This window comes from Corylus avellana, chromosome 1 (assembly GCF_965113065.1).
Source record: "Corylus avellana chromosome 1, dhCorAvel1.hap1.2, whole genome shotgun sequence".
Lineage (NCBI taxonomy): Eukaryota > Viridiplantae > Streptophyta > Magnoliopsida > Fagales > Betulaceae > Corylus > Corylus avellana.
Genome location: NC_142490.1, coordinates 44,823,084 through 44,841,240, shown reverse-complemented (window position 1 = coordinate 44,841,240; position 18,157 = coordinate 44,823,084). Strand labels below are relative to the sequence as shown.

General features: G+C 35.6%; 3 protein-coding genes across 4 annotated transcripts; 2 read left to right on the top strand and 1 right to left on the bottom strand.

Moving 5' to 3' along the window:
- The first annotated feature begins 3,479 nt into the window (after window positions 1–3,479).
- LOC132172788 (cysteine-rich receptor-like protein kinase 10) lies at window positions 3,480–6,891 on the top strand. Of its 2 annotated transcripts, none has more exons than XM_088512179.1 (7): window positions 3,480–4,339; window positions 4,770–4,883; window positions 4,989–5,191; window positions 5,476–5,686; window positions 5,779–6,016; window positions 6,178–6,328; window positions 6,429–6,891. In XM_088512179.1, exons 1-7 carry the CDS (start codon window positions 3,484–3,486, stop codon window positions 6,738–6,740), a joined length of 2,085 nt encoding a protein of 694 aa, XP_088368305.1. In that variant the 5' UTR covers window positions 3,480–3,483; the 3' UTR covers window positions 6,741–6,891. The 2 variants fall into 2 exon arrangements, with proteins under 2 accessions (XP_088368305.1, XP_059440342.2); XM_059584359.2 differs by having other exon boundaries at window positions 3,922–4,330; window positions 4,767–4,883.
- Window positions 6,892–9,132: 2,241 nt separating this feature from the next.
- On the bottom strand, window positions 9,133–10,073 carry LOC132170019 (antimicrobial ginkbilobin-2-like protein). Its single transcript, XM_088515779.1, has 2 exons — window positions 9,314–10,073; window positions 9,133–9,212 (listed from the first exon to the last, which is right to left on the bottom strand). The coding sequence occupies exons 1-2, from the start codon at window positions 10,071–10,073 to the stop codon at window positions 9,133–9,135; spliced, it is 840 nt and encodes a 279-aa protein (XP_088371905.1).
- A 747-nt stretch (window positions 10,074–10,820) lies between these two features.
- On the top strand, window positions 10,821–14,235 carry ECHIA (enoyl-CoA hydratase/isomerase A). Its single transcript, XM_059582643.2, has 3 exons — window positions 10,821–11,398; window positions 11,834–12,116; window positions 13,766–14,235. Exons 1-3 carry the CDS (start codon window positions 10,989–10,991, stop codon window positions 13,868–13,870), a joined length of 798 nt encoding a protein of 265 aa, XP_059438626.2. The 5' UTR covers window positions 10,821–10,988; the 3' UTR covers window positions 13,871–14,235.
- The last annotated feature ends 3,922 nt before the right edge of the window (window positions 14,236–18,157 follow it).

Genomic DNA, 18,157 nt, shown 5'->3' with positions numbered 1-18,157 from the left:
CTTAACTGACTAACAACTAACCGATTTTCGACTTAACCAAGTGACAATTAATCAACTTTACTGAATAAATCATAATTGTCGAAATTAATATATACAGGTATAAAGTCGGTTAATTAACCGATTTAAGTAGGTAAAAATAGGTCTACTAACACCAATTTATCAATACCCAGACCAGCTCTTCAACGTCTGACTACTCGCTCTTGGAGCCCGTTTTCCTCTTGGGTTGGGTTGGGTTGGGACGCAAGAGATTCGAGTCTTGGGTCTCTTCAGAGGCCATCATATCTAATGGCTATTGCGTGAGTTTTAATAATAAATTATTATTATTATTATTTTGAGAATTTTCTAATGTTTAATGCAAATGCCAAGAAATTCGTTGGCGTTTCACAAAACTCGGCATTCTAATACGCTAGAAAATAGACGCCAAGAAAATTTTATTAATATTTATATAATATATTCAGTATTTTAAAAAAATGCTGGAAAACTGCATGTTTTTCTGAATTCAAATATTTTTTTCTTAATTGAATAAAAAAAATGGTTATAAGGAAGATCTTTTTTCACTCCGGATTGGAAGGGAAGGAGTGAACGACACTAAAAATAAAAATTAGGGTGAACTGCCTAACAACAGATTTAAAACATACTAAAATAATGCATAAATAATTATAAAGGATAAGAAATTGGTCAAATAATTAATAAGTAACTCAATCATCTCAAGAAACCATACAAAATGGCTAGAGAAGCAAAGGAAACACATATATCTAAATTGACACTTGAAAGCAACAGCAACCACCGGAATTCAAATACTCTCACAAACTTTTCTAAAGTCTTATTCTCATGCTTTGAATACTAATATGAGATCGAGACCGAAGTGGTAGAGTACAAGCTGATTTAATTAATTTGGTCGCCCCCTCGTCCAAATTATTTTATATCTCTAAAATAGAAAGGAACACATAATTGAAAAATACAAAGCATGCAATCTTATCTCATGGTCAATGATATTGATGTCCCACCCACTACGGGAGGAAGGGATCTCCCTGTTTCACAGGCATGCAAGATGACCAAACAAGAGTCTCTAATGGCTGCTGTAGCCAATTCTATGGTCAATAGTCTTTCTTTTTTTGAAGAATCTTGCCCTTAGTTGGATTCAGTTTAGCTGTAATATTTGGAACCAAAATATCGTAGTTTCCTGAGCTACATAGTTTTTCGGAAGTCCTATAAAGTTCAGAGGTTAGGACTTAGGATGTTGTATTTATCAATTCACCTCTATAATTTCATAGACTCTACCTAGTCAAGCATTTGGAAGATAATTAAATTATTAATATTAATTAATACTATACAATTTTATCCTTTTGCATGGGCAAAAATAAAGGAGCTTTTTTATTTTTATAAATTTTATTTTTCAATCCTAAAATATAACACAGTTGCAACTTGCAATGTTCCATATATAGAATTTAGAAAAATGTTTGCTTTCATTTTTTTTTTAACATATCTCTTGTCCATCTTTGTACAAGAGTCAAGAGATATGCAAATTCAAAACTATTGAATTGCGAAAATCAATCATTAATAATATTAGGTGAGTTGTAATATTCTCTATAATAAATCATCATCATAAAATAAATAATATCTGGAGAGATCCTACTAGGATTCAGACCGTCGACAAATAGGAAATATAAAATCAATTTGTTGCGTCTAAAAAAAAAAAAAAAATCCATTTTAGCCTCCTGAATTATCACTGTTTTTGTATTTACACTAAACTTTAATAAATGACATTAAGGCCTCTCATATTAGAGCATTCACATCCACCTCAACAAATGTTTAGCTAAATTTTAGCTAAATGAACACCTCTTTCTATTTTAGCTTTTTACTTTTTTAAAACACATACATCAACTTAACATTTTAGGTATTAACTTTCATTTTTTATTTAAAATATTATTTATTTATCTACTTTTCCTATTCTCAAAGAAAAGAGGGAACAATATTAATTTTTTATTATTATTATTAGATATGCATTGTTGAGGTACAGTGCTCAACAAAGTTGTTAAGTCGGATGTAGAGTGTTTTTAATTATATAGCTCAACAAAATAGCCAAAACCCAAAATATTATTTTATTGAGTCGGATGTGAGACTCGTATATCAAATTAGACATTTTTGTATTTTTCTCTTTGGAATACCTTTAAATTTATTAAAATTTTACAAATTAAAAAAAAAAAAAAAAAAAAAAAAAAAAAAAAAAAACCATCGAAAATGGGTAGCCCTTTTTAGGCCTAGGTATCGGTCAAAACGGTCCGGTTTGGGCTCTTATAAGTTATTAACCAATAATTTTCGGTTAAGCGGTTTATTAACCGATTCCAAACCAATAAAAATTTTAAGCGAAATTATCGGTTATAACGGTACACAGTTAAATCGGTTAACTGATTTAACCATGGGATTTATATTGATATATTTTGTTGGGCAAAAAATGAATTTGTTTGACTTTTGAGAGCCCAAATACTTTTTGTTGGGCTAAAATAATTGATTAAAAATGAGTTGTTTTAAGGTCCAAATACTTTTTGTTGGGACCCAAATATTTATTTTTTGGTCTAAAAATTGAAGCTTTTTTATATTGATCCACCACAACTTTTTTTTTTTTTTATATTATAAAATACATTTTTTCCAAAGCAAATGGACTAATTAACATAATAAATGCTAATTAAACTAACAAAACTAGTTAATGAAAAATGCTTTCACCAAAGGCAAAGAAATCTCATCCAATGCCATCACTAAAAAAAAAAAAAAGTCAAACATACTCAATCCCAAATTAAGATAAGGTTACATAGGTATATAGGTATATAAATAATCCCAAAACTACATCGTTTTGGCATCCCCACTTAACGGTTTATATCGGTTACACGGTTAACCGATATGAAATTTCTAACCGAACCGAACCGAACAAATAAGCATACCGGTATAAAAAATTTAACCAATAAGGATATCGGTATATCGGTTACGGTTAATATTGGTTCGGTCGAAACCGGTATATGACTGGTAATCGGTAACCGGTTAATCTGCCCACCCCTAACCCTTTTCATATTAGCTCTTTTTTTTCAAATGATTATTTTTTATATATTTTTTAATTTATTTATTAATAAATTCAAAAATATTTAAAAAAAATGCAAAAAATATTTAATTTCACAGTGATAATATATGAGGTATCAATATTTTGGGAGGAGCAAAATATAACTTAGACAGTGGGAGTAGTTTTGACCTTTCAACGGTGATAATTGACTAGCTGACATTAGCCGTCACGACAATCGGACTCAAATTTCCACATTGTATTTATGAGTGATAAAAGTATCTACCTAATATGTAGCCGAAATAAATAATCAATTATGAAAGTTGAACAAGAACTCCAGCGAGGTTGTCTCCAATAACATTATTTTACTTGTTTTCTCATACATGAGAAGATTATTTTCTTGTATAGATTATCTGCTATAAGCCTATAAGCAAATGTTGATGGACCAATTTTCTGTTAAATTAAGTCTAGGAGGGACAATGTTTTTCATCCAAAAAGCTTTCCTTTTTCTATTATTTGCAGGCTGTGCGCTTATGAGCTCCATTAATTCCCAGCCAACCTACAATTACCACTTTTGTCAAGATCAATCCAACAATTCCTTCGACGCTTCTTTCGAATCAAACCTCAGAGTCCTGCTGGGTTCTTTATCCGCTAAAGCTTCCCAAAACATCTTCTACAACAATACCTCTAATGGCATCTACGGCCTCTTCCTCTGCCGAGGTGATGTTAACACTAGTACATGCCAAAGCTGTGTCAGCTATGCGGCTCAAAATATCACAAGTCTGTGTCCATCTAATAGAACTGCCATCATCTGGTTCGATGAATGCATGTTAAGGTACTCCGATACTAATTTCTTTGGAGTGTGGGAGACATTGCCATACCTGCTCATGTACAATTTAGGGAATACCACTTCACCTGACGATCCTAATAATAAAGCACGAGCGCTAATGAACGATCTAATAGCAAAAGTTGAAGGAACAGATATGTTGTTCCAGGAAGGTAACTGGTCTGGTATGTCTGCGGATAATGGGTCTGATATTAGTTTTGGGTTGGTGCAGTGTACCAGAGATATCACTGATTCTTTATGCACCAAATGTTTGAATGACTTGCTGACTAAAGCCAATCAGTGTTGCGAATCGAAGATAGGGTGGCGCGTTTTGAGCCCAAGTTGCAATATAAGGTATGAGAGCTACCCATTCATTCAGCAACCACCTGTGCCGCCGCCTGCACCGCCGCCGCCCCAACCTGTGGCTGCAGCACCACAGCCACTGCCTGATAAAGGTAAGACTAGTTCAACTTTTCCGGCCTCTGCATAATTTGGACTTACAAAAATATGCATGTGCATAGATCAGTCATTCAGTTTATAGAATGTTAGAATATGGATTTCAACATAGGAGAAACAATTATGTTAATACCTAGTTTTGATCATAAAGTACAAGTATTAGACAATAAAATTTTTTGATAGGGACCGTAGTAGATCTAAGAAAATCAGTTGACAGGGGCTGACTGGAAAAATAAACAGATGATATATATTATATATAAAAACAATCAAGGATAATGGCATTCTTCAGAACTGAGGGTAGTAATTGGGACAAAGAAGCTAAGTTAAAAATTCACTATTTGTGCAGGCCATATCCCTATATTTATTGATTTATATATCTTAGTTTCAAGATATTGTAAGCAAACCTACAGTTGTATTGTATATATGATGAGACAGGAGGAGGAAACAATACAACAAAGATCGTAAGCATTACCGTATCATCAATTGCAGTAGTTGCGGCCCTCTTGGGTTTCTGGTATTATTCATCCTTTTGCAGGAGGAGAAGAAGAGAAGGTAGATTACATACTACTCAAGGGGAAACAAGCCAACTAATTCTATTTGGTTTGTACTTAATTATAGACTGCCACTAATTTTAAATCTATTTAATTTGATACTCAGAAGAGGAAATAAGCCAAGCAATTATGTTAGGAAACAGGGAAGGTTCACAGTCAATAGACTTCATGGACGGAAGTATCCATGCCAGGAATCAAGACAACAGTGGAGAAATGCATTACTTCAATTTGAGGACCATACAGGCTGCTACAAATAATTTTTCTGATGTAAATAAGCTTGGAGAAGGTGGTTTCGGCCCAGTTTACAAGGTTAAAATTAAGACTGACTAGTTTTTTTTTTTCGTACACAACTACACATGCATTTTTGGAAATTATTGTATAATTTGAATTTGAAAAATAGCAATAGTTGATGAGGATCAATCAATGGCATCTAAAGATTGTTATGATAATTTAGTTTTAGAAGTAGAAACTGTCTACAAGTGAACCGTAATGTTGTGACAGAGATAGCATTAATATATATATATATATATATATATACCATTACCATGTGATAAATTTTCTAATTTGGTTGAGAAAGTTTAAAATGCTTCCAGGGAAAGCTGATTGATGGAAAGGAAATAGCAGTTAAAAGGCTTTCAATGGAATCTAAACAAGGTCTTGAAGAGTTCAAGAATGAAGTTTTGTTAATTGTCAAACTTCAACACAAACATCTAGTGAGGCTCTTGGGATGCTGCTTGGAAGGAGGCGAAAAGCTTCTAGTCTATGAGTACATGGCCAACACTAGTCTGGATGCCTTCCTGTTTGGTTTGCTCTCTCTCTCTCTCTTCCCCAATACCATAGCCCAAATCTCCTAGCTATCTGAGAGAACTATTTTCCTCCCTGTTATTGCAATGCAGATCCAGCAAAAAGTGGAATACTAGATTGGGTTAAGCGCACAAGCATTCTTAATGGGATCGCTAGGGGCCTTCTATATCTACATGAAGACTCTCGACTCAAAATCATCCATAGAGATATGAAAGCAAGCAATGTATTGCTAGATGATGAGATGAACCCAAAGATATCAGATTTTGGCACTGCTAGGATTTTCGAAGGCAATCAAATAGAAGCCAACACTAACAGAGTCGTGGGTACATAGTAAGTCATTCCTCTTGTGTACATGTTTTCAGGGGTGGGATATATAGTTCATTCTTTTTGCACTTTGTTCTGCAAATCCTGTTTGGATGTCACTTTTGCCCTTATTGGTTTCGTTTTCTTCAACTGATTGAAGCCATAAATCATAATATTTTCTCCAATAGTGGATACATGGCGCCAGAGTATGCAATGGAGGGGCAATTTTCAGTAAAGTCCGATGTTTACAGCTTTGGAGTTTTAATGCTAGAAATCATAAGTGGGAAAAAGAATATGGGCTTCTATCATCCAGAGCATGCAGAAAGCCTTCTCTCAAGTGTAAGTCTCCTCTTTTCATCTGTATATTAAGTTCAGAATCTTCAAATATGAAGTTTTTATTTACTGCATTGAACACATAACTAAAAAGAATATGAAACAGGCATGGCGACTATGGAATGAAGGCAAAGGAGTGGAGTTGATAGATCAGACCTTAGTCGACACTTGTCCTAGAAGTGAGGCTCTGAGATTGATCCATATCGCATTGTTGTGTGTTCAGGAAGATCCCAGTGAAAGACCTACAATGTCAATGGTCGTCCTGATGCTTGGAAGCAGCTCGATAAACCTTCCTCGGCCATTAGCACCTCCATTCTCTGTAGGTAGACCTCCTATCTTATCTGATCAATCTACAACAAGTGGAGCCATGATAAGATTTTCGGCATCTGATCAATCTTCAACAAGTGCTTCTACCTAGTGAAGAGATTAACTGGAGTATATATGCTGTTCCATCCATCCATTTAAAAACTTGAATTTTCCATTTTGATTACAGAATTTCCTTCCTGTCAGGGGATGCGTCATTTTCCTGCAAATAATACAGGGTATAGAACTGTAGTACTTCTATAAACCATATCCTACTTCTATACTTGTAATTATTTTTTCAGTAAATATATTTGCGTACGAAGAGGAACTACATTAAATTAGCACATATACCAAATTATACAAAGCAAACTCACACATAAAGGAAATGACTAGTGTCCCCAAATGAGTGCCGAATCTTATGAAATGAGTTTTGAACAGAGATGTAAAATGGCAAGGCTTAGGCGTTGAAGATTGTAACAGGCTTTTCATTGAGGAGGGTGTGGTGCTATGCAGAGTGGTAATTACTAATTAGACGAGTCAAAATATTCATTTTCCTTATCTAATTCTTTGCGGGACATTAATGAAAATGGAAGGTTTAAAGAAACTGAGAGAAGAGCTCATGCTTATTTTGTTAGTATCTACGTTGTTCCCGTTACGGAAATAACTATTTTCCTACCTCCAAAACTAAAAAGACTCAAACAACGGACTTCAATAAGAAGTGTCGATGAATCCATTAGGGGGGCCGGGTGGGATTGTTCTGTTCGGTTTGGTAGAGTCTTTATCGGTTTGCTTAATTGAAATTGTCGGTTAAATCTGTTAATTCACCAGTTACATTTCGATAAGAATTTATTTCGAAAATTTCGGTTGAACAGATATTTCAGTTAAAATCGGTTCAGTTACCCGTGGGCTTTTTTAATTGTGCCAAAAATTGATTGTTTTGGGGCTCAAATTGTTTTTTTTTTTTTTGGTAAAATAGCTTATTGAACTAAAAAAATTTAAAATGAGCCCATTAATTAGCACAATAAGAGTCCACCGTACATATGTTCTATTAATAAATTGGTCCTAGAATCCACCAACTAATATGTTCTACTAAAAATACCTAGCTAATGTCCTCGTAATCATCATTCTACTAAAAATATATATATTATTAATTAATTCGGTTAATCGAAAAAAAAAATATTTATGCCGATTAACCGAACTGAACCGACATCAGTATAAAAATCTTTAACCGATTACCGACCGACTTCTGGCGATAGGCGATTAATGTCAGTTTGGTCGCAGTCGGTAGATAATAAACAATTGATTTGCCCACCCCTAAATCCCATACTCTAGTGCCAAAATAAAAATAAAAACCCCAACAAATTATTAGTGTTCCCAAACCAAAAAAGAAAAAAATCGCATACTCTGTTGAGCATTGTGCTTAAATTGTTTGATATCTATAAATCGCTCAATTCCTTTCCAAAAATAAAAAATAAAAAGGTGCAGACTGCATGTACATGTTCTAGCATTTGGAAGACAATTAAATCATTAAAATTAATTAACTATAGAGTTTTATCCTTCTTCTTTTTTTGGTCAAAATTAAATTAAGGATCTTTTATTAATAGCACAAGTCTCTACAACAAAAACAAATCATAGTCACACGGAGATTGCATCACACAAAACCCAACAAAAACAAAATACAGATATCTTCTATTTCAGAGATAATGCAGATTAATAGCCTGGAGAAGATACTAGTAGGTTCTCATATTTTGTATTTCTCTAAATTTCAGGTGTTGGATTGATTTTTGTGAATTTTTTTTTTAATGAATGATTTGATACTTGCTGAGTTGTCATGGATAATTGACCTATTTAATTAAAATTTAGGCCAAATCTAAAGACTATATCCTTAAAATTAGAAATACAAAAACTAAATTCAAAGCAGATTAAAACTTAAGGGCTAAACATGATTTTTCCCTAAAATTTAAGAGTAAATTATAGATGATCCTATAATTTAAGGGGAAAAGATCAAATTTATTTATTTTACTCTTATAATTAATTTTCACTTCCAACAAATAGAAAATGAAACAAAGGAATAGAAAAAATGGTTGTTTGTAAAGAGTAATGATATAAGTAGAATTAAAGTCCTCCTAATTTAGGGCTAGCAAAACAGGTACTGGACATGACCCATTTACGACCTGTTTATCATATGCTTGTATTTTTATAATAAGGTTCATCTAAGAATCATAAAGAATAGTTACATGTATAGGATAAATGAGTACCTGTTTATTTGGCACGTACCTGTTTTGCCAGCCCTACTCCTAAAGTCGTCATTCTAAATGTGACGTGATATTTAAAATCATCAACAGATCAAAATTTCATATTGATCGTCTTAAATTTAATAGTAATTTTAAATATCACATCACATATGAGATGACTGGAATTTAATCCTACTTATATAATTACTGGCTTGCAAATCCTTCACCTTCATCTCCTACCCGTGGCGACAGCCGACAGGGACAACAAACTAGCTAGACCACTACCAGAAGTGTTAGCATTGCAATAGGTACTCCATTTGAAACTTTTCCATACGAAGAGGCTCTTCTAGAACCTGCAATAGTTTCCGATGGAAATTAAGACATTAACTGTAATTTATACATATCATCCAGATATATAGCAGAAAAGAACAGCTAAGGTATACGCGGAAGTTACCTTCACTTGCAGAGATGGAGATGTTGAAGTAAAACTGGTAGTCATGGTACCACATAAAACAACTGGGACCGTATGTTTCCCACCATCTTTTGTTTCCAATTGTTGTTCGAAACGACGCCAACTGAGCATCCAAGCACACGCCACAGTCACCCCTACTGATGTCTAGGCTGCACTGAGCCACGCCATACCTCTTCCCACTTTGTCCAACATCCAGCACCGCTGTCTGGAACATACGAGGCTGATTAGGAGCCGTGGAAGCAAGACCACCCATGAAGGAAAGCCCTTTTGAAATCGCATAAGGATCGTCGAAATCAGTGTCGTTGGTGATGGCCACTGAACTCTGTTCCATAATCCCAAAAAAGCTCTCGTTCGAATACCGTAGAAAACACCAAGTAAACCAGACCAAAACCTCTTTGCGCTTCGGACACTCGCTCAAGGCTTCTGCAATGGCGGCCTTTGTGCAGTTGGCACAATTACCGGCAGACATGTCGCCTCTACATTGCACGAGACCATACACCTTGTTGGCTTTCTTTCCGGTCTCTGTTTTATAGAAGCCGTCGGAAACAGGGCCTTTCAGAAGAAGGGTGTCGAGTAGATTCTTGAGATTTGTCTGGAATTCGTTCTCGGTGGTAGAATTATCGGCTCCTGAGCACTGTAAACCGGTGTTTGCATTAGAATCAGCATGGCAAGGACCAGTTGATGACAACAATATTAAAGCTGACAAAATAGCACCCACTATCCCAAAATGGAACATTTCCATCTCCTTGGAGCCTCTATTCTCTCTGAGAAATTGAGAAATAGTGTTGAATGAATCATGGGTTTCCTTAATTTTAGACTGTACAAAGTCAACTGCTCTTTGCTTGGACAGATAGATATACTATGTCAACCAGTATTAAGAAATAAGAATAGGCTCTCATTATGTGAATGGGTTACCTCTAAGGAATTCGATTAATACTGGTTGACATAATATATGTTATCTATTAAAGCAAGAGGAGATAATTTAATCAAGAATCCACATTTTATAGGGCTGATTACTCTCGAACAATGTAGAACCAATGGGCAGGTTATCACCATCCTCTTTGCTTCTTGACTGACACCAGTTTGTTCCTAATAGCTGACACCACATTTAGTAAGCAACAGAAATATTGACTGCAATAGATTTGACTAGAATTTTTTTAAAAAATTCAACCTATTAAATTAATATTTATTTTTAAAATATGTGATTTTTATATCTATGGAAACGAAGAGTACATTGAAATAACATTTACTCGAAGTAACATTTACTCAAAAGAGTCATGATACACAACACGTCGTTAATATATAATTTTTTTTTATAATTAAAATATTAAAATATTTTATTTTATTATTTTAAAATATTAAATCAACCAAGCGTGCAGGCCCGGCATTTCAGATAACAAAAAATAGGGGCTCTCCAATATATTATTTGGACATCGCCTATTAGAAAAGAATAAGGCTTATATATAGCGTCTGCCAAAACGGCAACGTTTACGTGCTGGCAACGTTTACGTGCTCTGTGGATAAACGATGATGAAGTGGTCCCCACATAACTGAATCACCATCGTCTAACGATAGCTTTGCACCGGAACCGAACACAGTCAAACCCATTTCGATCACATCCTTTTAAGCCAAGCCAAGCCAATCTCACTCAAAAGAAATGGAGCGGTCCGACCCGGAAAAGCTGATACTGGTGAACCGCGAACCGGACGGGATCGCGTTCGTGACGATCAACCGCCCGAAGGCGCTGAACTCGCTGACCAGGGCGATGATGAGGGACCTGGCCCAGGCGTTCAAAGCCCTGGACCGGGAAGACTCGGTGCGGGTGATAGTGCTATCCGGGTCAGGTCGGGCGTTCTGCTCGGGTGTGGACCTGACGGCGGCTGAGGACGTTTTCAAGGGAGACGTGAAGGAGCTGGAAGCCGACCCTGTAGCTCAGATGGAGAGGTGCCGAAAGCCCATAATCGTAGCCGTCGGAGGGTTCGCCGTCACCGCCGGCTTCGAGATCGCGCTCGCTTCCGATATTGTGGTCGCTGCCAAGAGAACCAAGTTCATAGACACGCACGCTAGGTCTGTAGCTCTCAGCTTTTTCTAATTCGTGGATATCGGGTCGTATCCCAAGTTCTAATTGGTACGAAGTTTTGGAAACAAGGCATTTATTTTAATCCTTTTGGCTCAATTGCCATGCTACTTTTGTATCTCACTGAGTGGTATGCATATGTGCTTGTTCATAATCTCTGTGGGTGCTCTGATGCTGTTGATGCCACAACATAAAGGATCTATTTTTGGATCATATTGGAATGAGATTCATCTCTGTGTGACTATGTTTGTTAGTTGAACTGTGTGTGTGTGTTTTCAGACCCTTCGATATTCTTGTGTTTCCTTGAAGTCCCACATTGTTTAGGGAAGAGTTCTTACTTGGGTTAATTTTTGGCTTGTTTTTAGGACTTTCAGATGTTTTTTTAAGTGAATTTTTGTATGTGTTAAATTTTATTTTCATTGCAGGTTTGGAATTTTTCCTTCGTGGGGTCTCTCCCAGAAGCTTTCACGCATAATTGGTCCCAACAAAGCACGCGAGGTTTCGCTAGCGGCCACCCCACTAACTGCAGAAGTGGCTGAAAGATTGGGCTTTGTCAACCATGTTGTTGAAGAAGGTGAATTGTTGAAAAAAGCCAGAGAAATAGCAGAGGCCATTGTAAGAAATAATCAGGACTTGGTGATGAGGTATAAGTCGGTCATAAATGAAGGCCTCAAGCTGGACTTGGGTCATGCTCTTGAGCTGGAAAAGGTAATGTGTCTTTTGTTTATGTTGCACCGTTAAAGGTGCTATGGTCTTCATTTACTATGTTTTGAAGCATGGGATTTATTGTGTACATGTATTTTGAAAGCTCGTGCTTCTTGTAACATCACTTTAGGGTCTGCACCAAAGCCTCTCAAATTTGCATTAATTGAGATATATCAAACTTATTGATGACATGTGAGGACTATAGCAGCATCACTTTTATGGAATAGGATCTTTTCCAGTTCATTTGAACTAGATAATATCGAGTTAATTATATTGGAGGAGTATTATTGTCTTTTCATTTTTTGAGGGAACAAAAATACCTTTCCAATATGAGAGCCCCTACTATCAGGTTCATCCTAATAACACCCCTTTTGTAGCCTCCAATTACATCATCAATTTTAAAAAAAAAAATGCAAAAAATAGAAGTGAGAATAATCACACTAAATCAGAGGAAAAAAAAAAAAAAATCGTAGCCGTCAAGACCCAGGCCAGACCCATGATGTGGGTCCGGCGAGACCCATGGACCCACGCCGTGGGTCTCGCCAAACCCACAGGTCTAGCTGGCAGTGAACGCTTCAAACCCCGCCGGCCGTGACCCGCCTCAAAACTCGTTTTTAATGCCTCAAAACCCGTTTCTAATGCCTTAAAACTTCCAAAAACCTAGAGGTAGAAGATTAACTCTTTAGGAATTTTATCATCATAAAATCTAGTGTATTTTGGTCCAACTTATTTTTGTGCATTTTTTATGTTTTTGCTTATGTGTCGGTTATTGATTGGGGGCTGTAAAATAGGTGTTATCAGGATGATCCTGATAAAAGGTTTTCTCTTCTAATATAACTAATTGGATATTATCCAGTTCAAATGAACTGGAGAGGATCCTAATTCACTTTTTATGTCTGTGACCTTTGCCAGCATCTCAATAAATGCACATTTTGTACATGGAATGAAAGGAAAGTTTGGAGCATTCTCGTTGATATGGCTAGCTCCGTAGAAAAATGGGCAAAAAGTAGCCACATCCAGCTAGCCATTTTAGCTTTAAAAAAATTGCTAGCTACTAGAGTGCTCAGCAAATTTGTTTAACACTATAACTCATAATAAATAAACTACTAACAAAATTAATTTGATTTCTCTTATTAGGAATAGTGAAAGTTGATAGCTAAAATAGAGAGTAAGATGTAGATGCTTTGAAAAAGTGAATAGGTAAAATCGAAAAAAGTGATTCTTTAGCTTAGCTAAAATCTAAAAGAGACTATGTACTCAGTTTCAGTATGTGATTCTTTTCCCTTAGAATCTCTGAGAGTAGGCTTAAATTATAAGTATCACATAAATGTCGGCATTATATGTGAGTTTGAAATAAGTTATACCTGGTTCTATTAAGCAGTTGTTTTCTGTTCTGCATGGCCATATTCTTGGGCAGCTGTGGGATTTTTAGGCCACACAGAATGGGGATAAATGAAAAAAATAAATAAATTACTGTGATAGATTGTGAAAGTTCCTTGAGCAGTACTTACAATATGTTGTTGTCTTATTTGTTGGATGAATGGTTGGAATGTTGGATCTATTAAGAACTCTGTTTACGGTTTCTTATTTCTCCCACCATATTATGCTTACAATACTTCATTATATGTTGTGTATTGTCATTGTTATTTCAGGAGAGGGCCCATGACTATTACAATGGAATGACCAAAGACCAGTTTAAGAAGATGCAGGAATTCATAGCAGGCCGGAGCTCAAAGAAACCTTCTTCAAAGTTGTAGATTATCCATGTACTCGACCTCAGTGGCAAAAATAACTCCCAAAAGATGGGAATGTCTGCAATTTCTCTCTTCAGGCAGCAATACTGCATAGTCGGCTGTAGGATGCTATTGATATAATGGTCAAGTACAGCCCTTGCAACCTTCTTGTTCTTCTCTTCTCTTTTTCTTTTCCTCTCTAATCTTGTGGTTGCATCAATAAATGTCGGGTCCAATTGGATATCAATTTGTGAAGAATTTGGTTCTGATAATGAGAATAAGAGTGGAAGCAGCATACAAAGAAATTCAAACAATATTGTTGTAGTTTTTGTAGAACCTGTTTTGTTTAAGCAATACAAAGAAAGTTTTCTAAGTACTTGGTAGAACTTGGGCTGTAATATTTGGCTCTCCAGCACAAGGATGATGCAGGATGTAATCACAAAGAACAGCACAATGAAAGTAAGAGAATGGCAACAGAGTTTCACTAGCACTGTTAATAACAGCAGTAACTCACCAAAGCCTGGTAAAGAGGAGTCACACCTCAAATTATTCGAGCGAAGGGAAAGAAAAATGGTTAAAAACAATAAAGAAGCTACAGTATCTCTTTAAAATGCAGAGGCACAGTAGCAATATGTTAGTGTAAAGACTCTGAAGATAATAAGTTGGAGTAGGGTTTTATTAGCTAAAGTGTAAAGAATATGGGATTTTGGAGAATTTGTTGGAAATGCTATGAGCTTATCTAAATTGTTCCCAGCGAACTTCCCCTGTTCTTATCTCCATGGTAACTTAGCCTATTATGGAATGGGCTTTTCATTATGAATTTTAATATTCTATAATTGCTCAAACTCAAAGATAACCCGGTGGGGTTTGTAAAGGAGAAAAGTTCTATTTATTATCATTTGATGGTCATCTTTTTTGGTGTTTCTCGTTCTTTTCTTTTATTTTATTTTGCCACTTGTCTTTTATGATGATGATGATGGTGATGTTGCAGCCTGCTTAATTAATTTTTTAGTTGGACACTTTTTGTTTATTGTGTTACTTTAAGACATCACTCCCTCCTACTGCTCCTTTGTCACTCTATCAATAATTATTCAATTTAATTTGTGATTCTAAGAGATACCCTCTTTCAGATTTCATTATTATACTTGTCCCCAAATACAAAAAAAAACTGGACCATTTGGATTAAACTATATGGCACCAGATTAGCAGAAAATCACTGGAAGCTAAGCTGACTTTTGAAATCTCCAAAACCTAATTTTCTTATATGGATTGCACTTGCATAATGAAAAAGGAGGAGGAATATAAATAATAATAATAATAATAATAATGCAAAGTTGATGTGACTTTTAAAATCACGATTGACTTTTAGATGAATTATACTTAGATTTTAATCTTATAGTAATTTTAAAAGCCACGTCAACTTTAAGAAGATAAAAAAAATAAAAAAAAAGATGGTTCATAACGTTACTCTAACAAAACAAAACAAAAGCTCATTCGTGGCATCCATCTTAAGTGACTCATCCTTATCTATATCTCTCAGCCACAAAATTGATCTTTAAATCTTTGAAACTAAGGAACGAAGTTGACATACAGTATGTTTCACGATCAGACAATTGAAAGGAACCATATGTCAAGCAACAACTCAAATCGAAATAATAAAGAAGAAAATACTGAGAAAATTAATGGATGGATTGAACTGTCATTGGTACATGTTTTTCTCGATCCCTTTTTCTAGATAAGCTGTCACTTTCTTTTGTTTCAATTTAAAGGGAATGATCAATAAATTTATGCCAAGTGGAAGTGGGCAACAATATATTATATCCACTGATACAGAAAATCTAAGTATATCCTCCCCGTACGTTTTACCTGATACTAAATATCTAAAATTTAAATTTAATTAAATGGCAAGTAGGAATATGTCATTTCTTCCTTTCTGCCCAGAAGAACAAGATTATATTGTCCTAAAACGAGCTCCTAATTTAGTGTTGACTAAATGGTTTGTGGGTTCATTTTGATAAAAATAAGATGGTTTCATTTCCCAGCATCACACGTGATAATCAAGAATATTTCTACTGTCTACTTTGAAGTACAGCTAGGAGACCATATTGGTCAAGCTCGAGTGGACATGAGGATCCTACTGACCGGAGCCACTCACCGTTGGCGTGGGATGTGGCTTTTGACGTGTTACGTTGTAATTTAGTCATGTGCGCACTTAGATTTGATTGTGGGAGACCCTTTTGGGCTTAAAACTGTTCAAGATCAAAAGGATTGATTTGGTACATGTAAAGACACAACAAAGACGATCCAGAGGATTACTCTCCAGCCTCCAATCACTAGTGATAATAACACCAACATGAAATAAAGAAGCCCCCCTAATCTTTATCCTTGAGATTCCTCCACTTGATTCTGTCTCATTAATTAATCTTATTATCCGACAAAAATGCTTTCTTTTGCTGAATATGGGTTAAAGCAAAGGGAGGGGGAACAGTTCTTAATGCATGATGTGAATGAGTTATCCATGAAAAGATGGCACCCTAGATTGTCACTTAACTGTACTCCCCATGAAGTTCCATGGCTAAACTTATTGTAGTGGAGACTGGAGGGGTGTGTCTTGCACTTTACCAGCCATACGTAGGGCAGTCATCATTGTCCAAAACTTCATCTAACCCCTTAATCTTAATCAACTAATTTTATGTTTGGTTTATGTCATGTTGGATTCGCATATCTTGTAAACAATTGTTAATCCTAAATGTCGCGTGTCGGGTTTGGATCGTATCGAGGTATGGGTATGGGTATAAGACTATATAAGTCAATTCTAACTCGACTTACTTAATTAAACAGGTCGGACCCTTCAATTATAATTGGTTAATTTCGTGTTAAGTTCGCGAGTCGTATCAAAAATTGTCAACCTATATTCACTATCTTACTTGTATAAAAAAGAAAATATTTCGGTGCTACAGCTTTTACTATTTATAAAATTGAACTAGGATCCTCCAATTGAAGAGAAATTGAGAGGAACCGATTAGTTATACAATGACAGTAAAATGGTTCAAACAAAAAGTGAAATTACTATTTTACCATCATGTTATAACTAGCTGATTCCTCTCCAATTCTTTTCAACCGGAGAGGATCCTGATCCTTATAAATTAATGTGATACTGCTACGTCAATTATACGTAAGTTTAATTATTTAATGACGAGTAAACTGTTACATTGATCTCTATGCGACTTATAATTAAAATTAGAGAAAATATATTATAAGTCCCTAAGTCAACGAACCAAAATTAAAAACTCCCTTGGTTTTTTTTTTTTTTTTTTTTGACAATTTACTCCCTGGGTCAATCGAAACTACAATAAACTCCGTACCGTCAATTTTTGTTAACTGCCGTTATTTTTATTTAAACGAACCGTTTCACTTAAGTTCACTTCAGTCGATTTTTTGTATCCTACGTGTCCACATTGGACACATAGGATCAAAACTCACCATTTTGTATCATCCAAAACAGTGAGTTTTGGTTTAAACTTGAGGGTTTATTTTTTTGAAACCCCCAAAGAGCACGATCCAGATCGTGAACCCACCAAGCCACCTCAAGCATAGAACCCACCGACGCAAAAGCCATCGGCGACAAAACCCACCGGGGATAGTACCTACTGGCACAACCACTCAGTCTAGCGTTAGTTCTCCAGCTAGGGTTCTGTGAAATCTGAAAATTTTGATACAAAAAATTTTGGTTCGACAAAGGTATTTTCTGGAATTTGTTTGTGGGGTTTGTTGATTGACAGAAATGAAAGCCTTTTATAGTAGTTTTAGGAATTTTTTTGTTGTTTATAGTTTCTGGTGGCGTGTTACTTACTAATCTACATAGTGAGTTACTAGACTGGAGATTGTGAAATCATGTTTATTCCTAATGATTCAAAAATGCTTTCTTTTGCTGAATATGGATTAAAGCAAAGGGAGGGGGAATAGTTCTTAATGCATGATGTGAATGAGTTATCCATGAAAAGCTAGCACCCTAGATTGTCACTTAACTGGACTCCCCATGAAGTTCCATGGCTAAACTTACTGTAGTGGAGACTGGAGGGGTGTCTTGCACTTCACCGGCCATACGTAGGGTAGTCATCATTGTCCAAAACTCCATCTAACCCCTTAACCTTAATCTACGAATTTTATGTTTGGTTTATGTCGTGTTGGATTCAAGGATCTTGTAAACAATTGTTAGTCCTAAATGTCGCGTATCGGGTTTGGATCGTATCAAAACATAGGCATAAGACTATATAAGTCAATTCTAACTCTACTTAATTAAACAGGTCA

Bases quoted from the DNA above. Each gene is read 5' to 3' on its own strand.
- LOC132170019 (XM_088515779.1), bottom strand. From the start codon at position 10,073: ATGGAAATGTTCCATTTTGGGATAGTGGGTGCTATTTTGTCAGCTTTA. The intron at 9,213-9,313 runs GTAACTTCCGCG...AAACTATTGCAG, and splicing joins CTCCATCTCTGCAAGTGAAG to GTTCTAGAAGAGCCTCTTCG.
- LOC132172788 (XM_088512179.1), top strand. From the start codon at position 3,484: ATGTTGATGGACCAATTTTCTGTTAAATTAAGTCTAGGAGGGACAATG. The intron at 4,884-4,988 runs GTAGATTACATA...TTTGATACTCAG, and splicing joins CAGGAGGAGAAGAAGAGAAG to AAGAGGAAATAAGCCAAGCA. The intron at 6,329-6,428 runs GTAAGTCTCCTC...AATATGAAACAG, and splicing joins CAGAAAGCCTTCTCTCAAGT to GCATGGCGACTATGGAATGA.
- ECHIA (XM_059582643.2), top strand. From the start codon at position 10,989: ATGGAGCGGTCCGACCCGGAAAAGCTGATACTGGTGAACCGCGAACCG. The intron at 11,399-11,833 runs GTCTGTAGCTCT...TTTTCATTGCAG, and splicing joins TTCATAGACACGCACGCTAG to GTTTGGAATTTTTCCTTCGT. The intron at 12,117-13,765 runs GTAATGTGTCTT...TTGTTATTTCAG, and splicing joins ATGCTCTTGAGCTGGAAAAG to GAGAGGGCCCATGACTATTA.